Source organism: Nyctereutes procyonoides, unplaced genomic scaffold (genome assembly GCF_905146905.1).
Source record: "Nyctereutes procyonoides isolate TBG_1078 unplaced genomic scaffold, NYPRO_anot_genome, whole genome shotgun sequence".
NCBI lineage: Eukaryota > Metazoa > Chordata > Mammalia > Carnivora > Canidae > Nyctereutes > Nyctereutes procyonoides.
The window spans coordinates 46,306,692-46,319,604 of record NW_026575043.1 but is presented as its reverse complement, the minus strand read 5'-3'; the positions used below and the strand labels follow the sequence as shown (position 1 = coordinate 46,319,604).

General features: G+C 50.9%; 1 protein-coding gene across 7 annotated transcripts in view; it reads right to left on the bottom strand.

The window, feature by feature from the left end:
* Positions 1-401: 401 nt before the first annotated feature.
* ACACB (acetyl-CoA carboxylase beta) overlaps positions 402-12,913 on the bottom strand; it is a 129,665-nt gene continuing 117,153 nt past the window's right edge. For all 7 annotated transcript variants that reach the window (XM_055322198.1, XM_055322200.1, XM_055322199.1 and 4 more), the window contains 10 exons: positions 12,249-12,369; positions 10,632-10,728; positions 8,819-8,915; positions 8,160-8,295; positions 7,123-7,300; positions 5,156-5,268; positions 3,688-3,842; positions 2,867-3,037; positions 2,630-2,766; positions 402-2,011 (listed from right to left, as the gene is read on the bottom strand). In XM_055322198.1, coding sequence (XP_055178173.1) covers positions 1,885-2,011; positions 2,630-2,766; positions 2,867-3,037; positions 3,688-3,842; positions 5,156-5,268; positions 7,123-7,300; positions 8,160-8,295; positions 8,819-8,915; positions 10,632-10,728; positions 12,249-12,369 — 1,332 coding nt within the window. In that variant the 3' untranslated portion in view covers positions 402-1,884. The remainder of the gene's footprint in view (positions 2,012-2,629; positions 2,767-2,866; positions 3,038-3,687; positions 3,843-5,155; positions 5,269-7,122; positions 7,301-8,159; positions 8,296-8,818; positions 8,916-10,631; positions 10,729-12,248; positions 12,370-12,913) is intronic.

The following is a 12,913-nucleotide window of genomic DNA, read 5'->3' as shown; positions in this document are numbered from 1 at the left end:
CTTCAGGGGTTCTGAGGATCCTATGGGATGAAGTCAGGGCACCACATGTAGCCAGGTGCCATCACTCTGAGCATCCGGGTTGGAGCCAGGCTGCCCACAGAGGCCTCTGTCCAGGCTCGTCAGGGAAAGGACTTTCAGCTGATTGCCACTCTGGTGACCTCAGTATCATCAGCTGGCTGACAGTATCATGTGCCCATTTGTGAAATCAGGCCGAAATGACTAAGTCCACCTGTGGCCCTCTGGGAAAGAAACTCCTCTCAGAGCTCTGTGTTCCTCGGATAGGGGCTTGTTCAAGATCTCAGCCGACAGAGGAGGCTGGTGGGCTCCGGGGAAATCACCCAGCGAGGTGGCCTTCATTTTCTGGTCCAGATAATAAGTCAAGGCCAAAGTGCTTCCTTTAAAAAATACTTTATTCCACACATCTCCTGGTAGGCTCGCCCCCACCCCCACCATTCCTGGGTAGCAGCTAGTTATCGACTTATCTTTCCCTCCAAAGCCAAGGGCACCTCTTGCACAGGGCAACATTCAGGTCCCCAGGCAGCATGGATTTCTGCTCCCACCAACTGGTCTCAGGATGGGACAACTGATCATTCATCTTCCTCCCACCCCTCACTGCCCCTGTGACACCATCCTCTGGCAGGACTGTCACTGGCTAAGCCAAACTTTTTTTTTTTTCAACTCAGGCATCCCCAAGTATCCTGGCTTGTGGGGGCTTCCCTGGGCATCCTCGCCAGCCTCTGAACTGGCCAGGCATGACATTTGGTGTCCTCAGACAAACTGCCCATCCCAGTAGTAGGAGGCGGCTAATTGGCCCCATTACTGGCACCTGAGGACCGAGGGATGGGGCCAAAAGGAGAGCAGACCCTGACACTGGGCAGCCTTCAGAGCCCAGTGCTGGTGGGCATGTTACAGAGGTCTCCCTGAGCAAATCAGTGGGGCCCTTGTGGCTAAGTCCCCAACAGCTCTGCCCCTTTGGGCAGGATCCCCCCCATTAGACATCAGGGCACCAGGTGAGGAAGTGACAGCAGACAGGCCTCCCCAAGGAGCGTAGTGGTAATCATAGCAGTGACCCTCACCAGCCAGCTAGGCTGTGAGCCTGGTGATGGTGTCCCTGCTGCCTCTGTACTCCCAACCTGGCCACAGGGTGCATGCAGGGGGAGGGAAGGGGTAGGCGGAGGGCAAGGAGCCACATGGAAGCTGTTTTCCAAGGTCCTGAAATTTATGGTCAGACCATTCTGCTCATTTACCTTCCCTCTCTCAAAAACAGAATCTCGAAGCATGGCCTACCAATGAGACATTCCTGGCCATCTGGGGAGCAATATATCATTTTCTTCTCTTAAAAAATCATTCATACCCTTTCCTGGGTGACTTGATGGTATCCAAGTAAGTATCGTTACAAAAATAGGGTTTGGGTTTGTTTTTTTTTTTTCTTGTCTCTGTCCTTCTTTCCTCAGCCCATTTATTCTGCTGAAATAGAGAAGATGCTTCCATCAAGAGTTGGTCTCAGAGTAAAAAAAAAAAAAAAATAACAGATTCCATGATCTGATACAAAACAAGCCTAAAAGAACACCTGTATCCCGCACACCAGGCACCAGAAAGCAAAAGGAAACTGGAGTCTTTGGGTTCACTTTGATTCAGTGATGCAGCAAAACATGTTGTTTCAAGAGACACTACCACAAACTTCCCAGCAATGGAGAGGAAGCTATTTCTGTTTGGAAGGGGACACTCCTGAGCCTTTTATTGAGACAAGAGTGAGTGGGAGGCCAGCAGTCCTGCAGAAATGCTCAGAAGTCTTTTTTTAAAGCAAACCCCCAAGGCCTGCGGTAGGCGGGTCAACATGGTTTCTCTTGCCTGTGGTCCTGCAAGTGGCCTAGTGGGCAGGGGTCAGGTGGAGGCGGGACTGTCCATGGTAGACAGGAGGTGAATGACTTGGGCTCGCTCGGCTGGGCTGATGTGCTGGCTCATGTACACTATGCAGTCCACGGCCACTTCAGGATTGTCTTGAACCAGGCTGTGGGGGAGGGCAGAGAAGGGTTGGGGTCATTCCCGCCACTTAGGTCGGGACAGTCCCCAGAATTCCTGTGCAGGGCCATGTCATGTTCCTGGGTGAGTGACAGACAACCCAGAGCTTCCAAACCTCTTCATGCTGTGGTCACCATAGGGGAGACGGTCCCACATGGCAGGAGAGAAGACCACCCAGGGATGAGAACGCCTCAAAGGACAGTGGACTCAATCAGCCTCCAGCCATGTGACTGGACAGCCAGCATGTTCTCTGCACCTCAGGTTCATTCCGCAAATAGGATCCCACATGATCAAGTACCTACCTCATAGGGAAGCCCACTGGAATGGGGTGAGCAAATCCTTTGGGAAGGCTAATACCAAATGGGAGCCAGCAGCCTACAGTCTAGCAGTTGAGAACTTGGGTTCTCATGAATGTACACTGGCTGTGACCTTGGAGGGGGTCTCCCTATCATATTCCAGCCAGGAATACAGCTCTGAGCTGCGGACCTCAGCCCAAGGCCCGGAGACCATGCAGCCACTCTGGAGTCAGGCAGATGGAGGTAAATCCTGGCTTCAGCACTTGCCAAGAAGTCCAAGGGATATGCTGGTGGGCAGGGTGGCCACTCACCGTCTGATGGCCTTGAGGACAGAGTCTCGCTTCAAGCACCTGATGTTCTCATGGATGGTGGAACGCAGGCTGTTCCCCGTCTGCCAGTGTTGTTCCAGCCACTGTACCACCATCTGGTTGTTGTCCCACAGGTAGGCCTGGGGAAGGGAGGAGAGGCTGCCTCAGAGGGACCCCACCGCCGAGCAGGCTAGCCTCTGGCCCCTCACGCCCCCATCCCCCTCTCCACCCTGGGCTCACCTTGACGGCCCCCTCCGACTCCACAAACCACCGGCGCAGCATGGACTGGACATGCACGTGGCTCAGCTCACTGCTGACCTGCAGGATTTCCTGCTTGACCTGGTCCTCCAGCAGGAGGCGGCGCAGACGCCAGTACAGGAAGGTGCGTGCAGTCTTCCACTCCAGGATGTCCTGCAGACAATCCTCAGGCCTGAGCCCTCCGAGAAGGAGGGAGGAGATGCAAGGCCCCATGTGGGGCTGGGCCCTGCACCGGGCACAGGCTCTGTGATCATTCCTACTTTATAGACCAGGCAGCTGGGGCTTGTAGGAGGTGAAGGAACCTGCCAGGGGTCGGGGGTAGGGGGCAGAGCCGAGATCCCACCAGAACACTATGCTGGCTGACCAGAGGCACAGAGGGCTTAGGCTGGCTGTGGGTGGGGGGACGGGGAGCACCACACACAGGGTGGTAGGTAACTATAGGACATCCTCATGGGGGCAGGACAATGGGGTGGGGCTTGTTAGGGTTGGTAGTGGGTGAGTACAGGTCTCATCTGGGTCCCATCAGTCCCAAATCTGGCCCAGCAGTTATAGACACATACAGAGGTCAGAGGTCAGACTGATGGTCCCCAAACCTGGCTGCCTGTTGGAATCTCCCGGGGCTTTGAAACCATAGTGTGCTGGGCTCTTATCCTTTGATACTCTGATTTAATTGGTCTGGAGAACCATCTGGGCCCTGGGATTTTTTGTTTTTTAATAGCTCCACAGGTGCTTCTAATGTGTAGCATTCCCACCCAGATCCCCTCCTTTGGAAACCATGTGGCCCCACAGTGGCAGGCTCTTACAAAGATGACACCCTTCTCCAGCATGCAGATGGGCTTGTCATGGAGGCTGGCGAACTGCACCGCCACCTGGTGGTAGATGGGCAGCAGCAGGTCCTCCCTGGCCTTCAACTGGCCCTCCAGGTCCTTGCGATCCTTGTCGGAGAGCTCAGACATTCCTGAGGGCAAGGGCACAAACCATGGTTGGCGGCATAGACCTGTGCTTTAATCCCAACCATACCCCAAATCGAAATCGAGCTGCTCCTGCGATCCCAGAAATGCATTCCTGATGGTAAGACAGTACTCAGCATGCAACCGTGAACGTGCACCGCCCCCCCTGCTTTTCAGAAAGCACCACTATCCTTATGGGATACAATCAGTTACTATTTCTAATACATGTTGCAAAGTATACTGAGGGGAAATTATAAGCAACTCTGCCAACTTCACACCTTAGATGAAATAGACAAATCCTTTGAAATATACAAATCAGGGAAGCTCTGCCAAGAGGAAACAGATAACCTGAATAGTCCTATATATAATAAAGGGGGATTTGTAGCCAGAAACCTCCTATCAGGGATACCTGGGCGGCTCAATGGCTGAGCATCTGCCTTTGGCTCAGATTGTGATCCCTGGGTCCTGGGATCGAATCCTGCATTAGGTTCCCCATAGGGAGTCTGCTTCTCCCTCTACCTATGTTTCTGCCTCTCTCTGTGTGTCTCTCATGAATAAATAAATAAAATCTTTAAAAAAAGAGAAATCTATCGAAGATTTAAAGAAATAATGCCAATTCAAACTCAGAAAACAGGAGAGTACACTTCCTAACTCATCAGCATTACCCTGATACCAAACCTAAGAAATCACACACATCTCTTGTAAAGAGCACAGTTATAAAGATATTGCCACCCAGTATGGACTTTTTTTTTTTTTTAAGAGAGAGAGCACACAAGTGGGAGTAAGGGGGTAGGGAGAGGAGAGAGACAACGTCAAGCAGGTGTCACGGTCAGAGCAGAACATGATGTGGGGCTTGATCTCATGACCTTGAGATCATGACCTGAGCCGAAATCAAGAGTCAGACGCTGAACTGCCTGAGCCACCCAGGCACCCCCAATATGGACTTTTAAGAGAATTATATCTAAGGTTGCAAGTGAAACAAAGCTATCAGCTCAAACAAAACTGGTAAAATATTTTAACTGGATGGAAAATTCTAAAGGGATGTTTTGCTGTGAAAATTCTGATCTTCTTCATCAGCCCCAAATACTTCCATTTTTATATTTTGTGTGTGTTGAGAAATAAATACACTAAGGCATTAAAGAGTTTTTTTTTTTTTTAAGGCATTGACTTTGCTATATGAAAACACTTTGAAAATATCTCACCATTTTTGTAGCTGTGTTTTGGTACATTTCACTGTTTTCACCATACTAGAAACCTCCAATGGTGGAGCAGGCTGGGCCTCTCTTGCCCTCTGAGAGATGATGCATTCTAACCCTCTTACCTAGCCCTTCCATGAGTTTCTTGCAAACTGGGTCGATCCTTCTCATAGTCTTTATCAGATCTTTCTTTCGGTACTTAATCTCCACTGTGCCCTCTGGCTCCAGAATATTTGCCCTGAAAAAAGAAGAGGCAAGGTCTATGAGATGTTCCCCAATAAGCCATAGCCAGGAGATGTGGGGGTGGAGTCAGAAGAGCCAGGAAATCTGGGTATGAGTTCTTAGCTCTTTCATGGACTCACTTTGTGACCTCAGGCAAGTCAGAGGGGACTCTCTGGTCATCTGCTTCTATAGCCATAAAATGAGGGGCTGAGCCAACTTCTTTAATTCAAGTTTTCTGAACCCTGGGAGGCCCCTTCAGCTCTGAGCACATATGACTTTCTCCAAAACAGCCTAGCCTTCCTGCTCTTCAGCCTCAGTCCTTTGTGACTTTTCTAATGTCTGTTCTCCTCAGGCCACGATACTGTTGCTGATCCCCTTAAAGCTCACAGAGTCACAATGAAGGGGCCAGCATGATCTAGTATGAGCTGGCCTCCTATTTCAACCCTCTCACTCACCCCTCAGACTGCCCATCCCCATCCTCTTTTGATAGCTTGGAAGCCCCGAGGAATACTCTATGGAGCTTTGAGCTTCCTGGTGGCCAGAGTGAAAAGTTCATGATTGACCCCACTGGAAGCTGCCTGTGTCCTGAGTCTTCCTGGAGGCCTGACCTCAACAGCCCCCGGTGATGGTCTAGGTGCACTGAAGGCAGACAGGCGTGGCTCATTTGCACCACATCACAATGTCTACCATAATGCCTGGCATAGAGTTTGTACTCAATAAATCTTGAATGAAGGAATGCATGAATGTCACAGGAAGAGGAAGCCTCTATCTTGGGCAGAATTACTCCTGAGGTCTTTACGTCCTAAGTCACTCAAACACTGTGTGGTAAGTATTACTGTCATTATTCTTTCTATAAACGTTCCTGGGATGAATTCCTCCTTAAATACCACCAAGGTTTTCTCTCCTCTGAAGAACTGCTATCCTCTCACCCAAGTATCATTTCTGTCATTGGTTCAGCCACTATTTTCCAACCACCCCCTAGCAGGTAGGCATGGTGCTAGGCCCTGGGTTATAAAATCAAATAAAGCACAGCCCCTACAGGAACTCATAGCTCTGGGAGAGAATCAGAGTCTAGTGAGAATTAGATAACTGTTGTATTTCCCTTTTTATCCTGGTGGTCAGGAAGCTCAGGTGCTTTCTGTCTTTCCTTACTTTTTTATTGCAAACTTCCTTGGGAAGCAGGTGAGTATAAGTCATGAAAGTACAAACAATAGTTCTGCTGCCTCTGGCTCCAGCCACTAACTCTGAGACAATTTTTTTTTAAGATTTATTTATTTATTTGAGAGAGAGAGAGAGAGAGAGCTCGCACAAGTGGATGGAGGGGTAAGAGGGAAAAAGAGAAACACATTCTGTGCTGAGCAGGGAGCCCAATATGGGGCTCAATCCCAGGATTCTGGGTTCAGGACCTGAGCCAAAGGCAGATGTGTAACTACATGAGCTACCCAGGTGCCCCTCTTCTGTGAAAATCTACTTGAGCACTGGATGCTAGTTTCAGATTGGTAAAACTAGAGGCTCTCCATCCTTCAGAAACTCAGAATACCAGGTGCCTGGGTGGCTCAGTCAGTTAAGCGTCTGCCTTCAGCCTAGGTCATGATCTCAGGATCCTGGGATTGAGTCCCAAATGGGACTGGCTCCCTCTCAGTGGGGAGCCTGCTCCTCCCTCTCCCTGTACCCTTTCCCCCTACTCCTGCTCTCTCTCTTGCTCTCTCTCAAATAAATACAAAAAATCTTAAAGAAACAGAAAAAGGGGAAAGAGAAACTCAGAATGACCTTGCAATTCCTGGCCAGAGGCTCAAAGGTGATGGGGCCTCAGGACTAGGAGGTGAGAACAAGCAAAGGTTCAGCCAGGTGGAGGAAGTGATGCACCCACCTGCTCTCCTTGTCTGCATACGTTTCTATGTACAAGGGGTTGATGGAGGAGTCCACGACCACCCAGGAGCCCCCCCGGAGCTCTGCATAGGGTGGGATGTAGATCAGGATGGGCTGTTTGTACTGTCTGAGGCTGTCTACAATGTAGGCTCCGAACTTCAGCATCTGGTCATACATATCTGAAAAGCAAAGCAGTCACCTGGCAAGAAGGCTTCAGGCCCTAACATCTGTCCACACACCAAGTCCACAGCCCTCCTCATCCTTGGGAACCTGAGAAGGTGTGTTCAGCTGGGATGCTTGGTGGCACCACAGAAAGAGCACTGGGCTGGGAGTCAGGCGTGGGCCTAGGTTCAGACGTCACCCTGACTGTCCATGTGACCTCAGACACATCACTCTCCCTCCCTGGGCCTCAGCGTTCCCATCTGTAAAAGGAGGTGTAGTGCCCTCCTGGGGATTCCTTCCAGCTCTGACTCTGGGATGCCCTGGCCGGTGATAGCACCCCCTCCTGATCCTGCCATTTCTAGCACACAGACACCTTACCCATGTCCTTGCCTCCTGCTCACACACAGTATGACCCTTATTTTCTACCAAGATGTGGCCCTCCAAGTACCAGGCCCTTTACATGGTTATATTGCAATGATAAAATTGGCCATCATCACACCAAGAGCTAACTAACACCATGCACCAGTGATCAGCTCGTCAAATCCTGACCTCAGACCTCTTGGGTTGGTCATCACCTTAGTCCTTTCATGGGTGTAAAAGCTCCCAGGGCTGCCTTCCCTGCCCTGCCCCTCATGGCATGATCTCTGGCCAGTCACATTCGGAACCCTCAGTTCCTCATCTGTAAAATGGGAAGATGTTACCTGAACTGCTCCCATCCTCAGGACTGTGGGAGGGGGCGTCTCAGCTAAGAGGATGATGGGGCCATACAGAGTAGAACTGCAGCACCCCCTGGAGGGGGCTTCCCCATCCTGGGTGCTGGTCGTGTCCCCCCACCCCATCTCCGCTCTGGGATATATAGAGGAGAGGCAGCCTTACCTTTCATGCCACCAGAGAACCCTCTCCAGTTGGCAAAGATAATCAGGGGCAACCTCTCTCGGTTGAAATCCTTGATGGCCTGGGCTGTCTTATAGGCTGAGTCTGGGAGCCACACCTGGCCTGCCTGCTGGATTATCTGGAATACAGAGCGACCTGGATCAGACTCCCCTGGGTAAGATGGGGACAGTTGCCTGAGCCACACCCTAGAGGGCAGGCAGTCTGGTCTGTGTTGGTACCCACACCAGAGCCAGTGCTCACAGGGAGGGCCCGAAGCTCGTTTGCTAGGGGCCCTGCCTGTTTCTCACACTGCAGCCCTCAGAGTTTCCTTTTGCTTCATTTTCAGGCTCAAAAGGATGCCAAGCTAGTCCGGGCCATGTTGAGTCCTATGACCTACCCTCCGCCTCCTGAGCTCCTCTCAGTCTGTGCCACGGCACACCTTAGAAGCAGTGACAGGGACCGAGGCGGAAGTCAGGAAGGATTCCCCAGGGACGTGTCACTCTCTGAAGAAGATAGGGTGGGACATTTATGCATCCCACAGAAACGGTGCTGGAGAAATGCACCCTCAGGTCCCAGGGCTCCCCAAGGCTCTGGCATGTGACCACCCAGGACCCACTCTTATTGGCTAAGCCACAGCAGTCCCAAATTCCCAGCCCCCTCACCTTGGCCTCTGAATCCAGGTTGGCAGGGTCCGCAGGCACCACCACCTCCACGGTCCGCGTCTCCACAGCGATCACTCCAACAGGGATCCCCCCTAGCCTGCAAGGCCGAGCATGAGTAAGCCAGCCTGGGTAAGCCAGGTGACCCCCCCCCCATGGATTCAGAGGTAGATGAGTCCACCCAGCCCAAGCTGACACTCTGTGGGCATCCTGGATACATGGGCACTAATGGCGGGGATGGGGGCATGTGGAGGAGACCACGGTTTTTACTCTGACAGGTTATTTCATTGGAAGGCAAAGAAGCTGCTCTTAGCAAAGCAGTAAGAGCCGCCTCATGAGCTGGCGGGCTAGAGCGCTGCTATTGGTGCCCTTCTTGGGACAACCGCTGCTATGGTGATGGGGATGGTCAGGCCAGGGCAGGGACTGGAGCAGCGCTGTCCCCTAGAACTTTCTGTGATGCTGAGCACTTGAAATGTGGCAACAGAGGAAGAGGATCTGTTTTCCTCTTTCAATTCATTTTATGTTTTAATGACCATACTCGGCCAGCGGCTACCATGTGGGACGGAGGAGGTGTAGGCACCAAGGCATATTTGGAAAGGGATATTGAGCTGGAAAGAGCTTCCATTCAGGGGATTCCATGACATCAGGGACTATCACCACTTGCTACCAGTGGCCCTCTGCCGGGTGCATCCCTGGGTTACTCTTGTTTACGCTCTCAATGACCCTAGAGGCAGGAGGAAGGAAAGCCTTTAAGTAAATGAAAAACCTCCACATGGAAGGGGGAGCAAATCTCGTTTTAGGTTTTAAAAAAATGTTTTAAAATAAAACACAGAGGAGTAGCTGTTAATTCTAGGCTTAGTATTTTAATACTTATTTATGGCCCAGGAGAGAAATAATAGCAACCACAAAGAGAGTACTAGCAACCACTACCACTTATGGAGCACTTATGATTTTTTTTTTTTTAAATAGGTTCTATGTCTGGCATGGAGCCTAACACAGAACTCAAACTCACAACCCTGAGATCAAGAGCTGGATGCTTCCCCAACCGAGCCACTCAGGCCCCCGCATTTATGATATTGTAAGTGCTTAACATACATCATCACAAACAGTCCTCGGAGGGTAGGATTATCATCCCCATCTTGCAGATGAAGATGCAAAGGCTCAAAGAAGGTGAGTGACAGGGCTGGGCTTGACCTCAGATCTAACTCCAGAGCCAGAACGTGTAGCAACTACATCATACCAGGAATCTGAATGGTAAATTATAAGGACACTGTTTTGGGCTCCACACAGGGAAGGATCTTACAGGGAGTGGGACATGTCTAAAAAAATGAGGACTACACCACTGATGAGTGAGCTGCTCAGCTCTGGAAGCATCCAAGCATTTAAGCCATCCACCAGCTGTGTAGACAAGGGGATTCCTGACCATGGTCCTCCTGAAATGGAATTCATAGTTTGGAGTGTCTGTGCAGTTAGCTGGTGGGAGCACCAAGAGCTATCTTCTGATTCCCAAAGGGGGCCCATGGTCCCCTTGGCTAGGGAGCCCTGCCTCAGGGCTAGACACTAGGGGCGAGGGTGCTGACTCCCAGGAGTAAGTTGGCTGAGATGCCTACTAAGGCCACAGAAAGATCTAGACTTTATGAAGAAAGTCATCATCCAGAAAACTATTCCCCAGATTTTTTGTTTCAGAAAATCCTGAGGTCAAAAGGAAAGTGCTCTTGGGGGTCATCTGAAAGAAAAGGACTCATGGTCTAGTGTCTGGAAGTCCCAATGCTGGGGGAGGCCAGGTGAGTGCAGCCCGCCCCATCCTCAAAGTTACCTTGCTCGTCCTGTCACCACAGTCTGGGCCCAAGGTGCCATGATTTCCTTGAAACTGCCATAGTCAAAGAATCCACTCTGCCAGGATCCCTTCAGAGCTGTGGACAAGAGGACAGAGGCCCAGGCCAAAGGGTTGGATTGGGTTGATGAGGATCCCCAGGGTCTGCCTGGTGGGACAGATAAACTGGCCTTTGACAGCCCAAACACCTGTTTCTCCTAAAAACCATACAGATCCCAATCCCATTAAAAAACAAAACACAATATTAAAAAACTAAAAAAAAAAACCAAAAAAACCTGGCTGCAGAAAATATGCCAAGTCAGGAATCAGCTCACTTGGAACATCTAACTATATCAGCTCCCGTCAATGCCAAGCACATGAAGATCCTAATCTCAAGGATCAGCCCAGGAGGCAAAGAGAGTTGACGGGACACCTTCAAAAGGTGGGATCTGGGGAAGGGACCACCTGCCTCGGAAGCCTCATCTTCAATGTGCAGGCTGCAGCCTCACACTTAACTGGGCTGGGGACATCTTCAATTTCCAAAAGAGGGAGAGTGAGACAGAGACTTGAGACAGAGACAGGGAAGAGACTGAAAGAGGAGGGGAGTGGAGGAGGGAGGATGTGATGACGTCAGCTGCAGCCATCCCAGGAGAGGAAGCAGTGACAGGAATGCACACCACGTGTCCATCACGTGGTCTGCACAAGGAGAAAGAAGCCAGGCGACACGAGGGTTGTAAGCTGCCAGGGAGGGAAGCTGCGTGCCTCAACGCAAAGCAACCTACCTCCTATATGGAGACAATGGTCAGAAACCAGTTGAATATTTGATAATCAAAATGAAGCCAGGCCCCTCAGTGCTCACAGGCAAGGAAGCCCAAGAGAAACCTAAGAGTGGCAAGCCAGCCACGGGCCTTCCTGGGCCACAGCCCTGCCCCACCCCATCCCAGCACCATCCTGTAGGGGATCCCCTATTCCGCACCCCACAGCTGGATTGGCTGGACAGGCCGTTCTCTAAAGGTGGCAGCATCTGAAATTCTAGACTGGGGTTTATGGTCATGGGGGTAGCTCAGCTTTCCTGTGCTGTCCTGGCTGCCCAGAATGTAACTGTATACTGCCCAGAGACAAGCCAGCCCCTCTCAGGGAGGGACAGAGAGAACGTGTATGCACATGTGAGTGTGCACATCTCTATGTGTGTGAGCATGTAGAAGAGGCCAGGTCGACTGTCCTGGGTAAACCCATGGAGGGCTACTTTAGCAAGGGTTAGCCAAATAGAGGCAAAAAGAGGGAGAGAGGGGGAGTCGGAGGCTCTGAGGTCTGCATTTTTCACCTCTAACCATGGGGCAGTGTGGGGAGACAGGCCATGCCTCCCGTTGCACTTCCCTTCCATCTACCAGGCCCCAGAAATCGGAGGCTGTTTCCACCTCTTCTTGGTTAGCAGCTCAAGAAAAGCATAGAGGAAAAAAAAAAATCCCAATTCTTCCACTCTCACCACATCTGATGTCAGGTGTACCCCTCTGGGATCCATGACCAAGGATCAGTACTTCCACCCTGAGTGTTCCTTCATCCCAGATGCAGAAAAGAAACCCAAGAGCCAAGATTCAAGCAAAGCACTTTAGAACTTACTCGGGTGAGGCCTTCCTGCAAGCAGCCACCGGGGGTCATAGGGAGTCTTGGTTGGGAAGAATCCAACTTCTCTGTCAATGGGGTCCGTGGGCGTGATGATGGGGACTGGGCTGTGATTATCCTAGAAAAGGAAACCAACCTAGTCTCCGGTGCTTGTCGGTGATGCCTGCTATCTGTGTCTCTCCTCTGACCATGATTATGCCTGGTTACGTAGCAGAGCCCAGCCTAACTAGCCAGTCCTCACCAGTATAAGTAGCATTTGGTGAGGACCTGCCAAGACAGCCGGTTCTCATCATTGCACTGAATCACCATGGAAACACCCTGGGGTGGAGGCTTTTGTGATTCCCAATTCACAGATGAGGAAACTGAGGCTCAGAAAGATTAAGAGAATGTCCCAAGGTCTCACTGCTAGCAAGGAGGGAGCCAGGAATCAAATCCAGCCTGTCTGCAAAGCTCCAAGATTCTCTACTGTTCAGTGTTACCTCTTTTGATGAGAGGCAATGACATCCCTTTCCAAAGGATCAGCATTCCTTATAATGGGCATTAAAAAAAAAAAAAAAAAAAAAAGCAAAGAACAGCCAGTACAGGGCTGGGTGTCCGAGAGGGAAGGAGGGAGGAGTAAAGGAAAATCAACCCCAGCTACAGTGAGGCACTCCCTGTTTCCC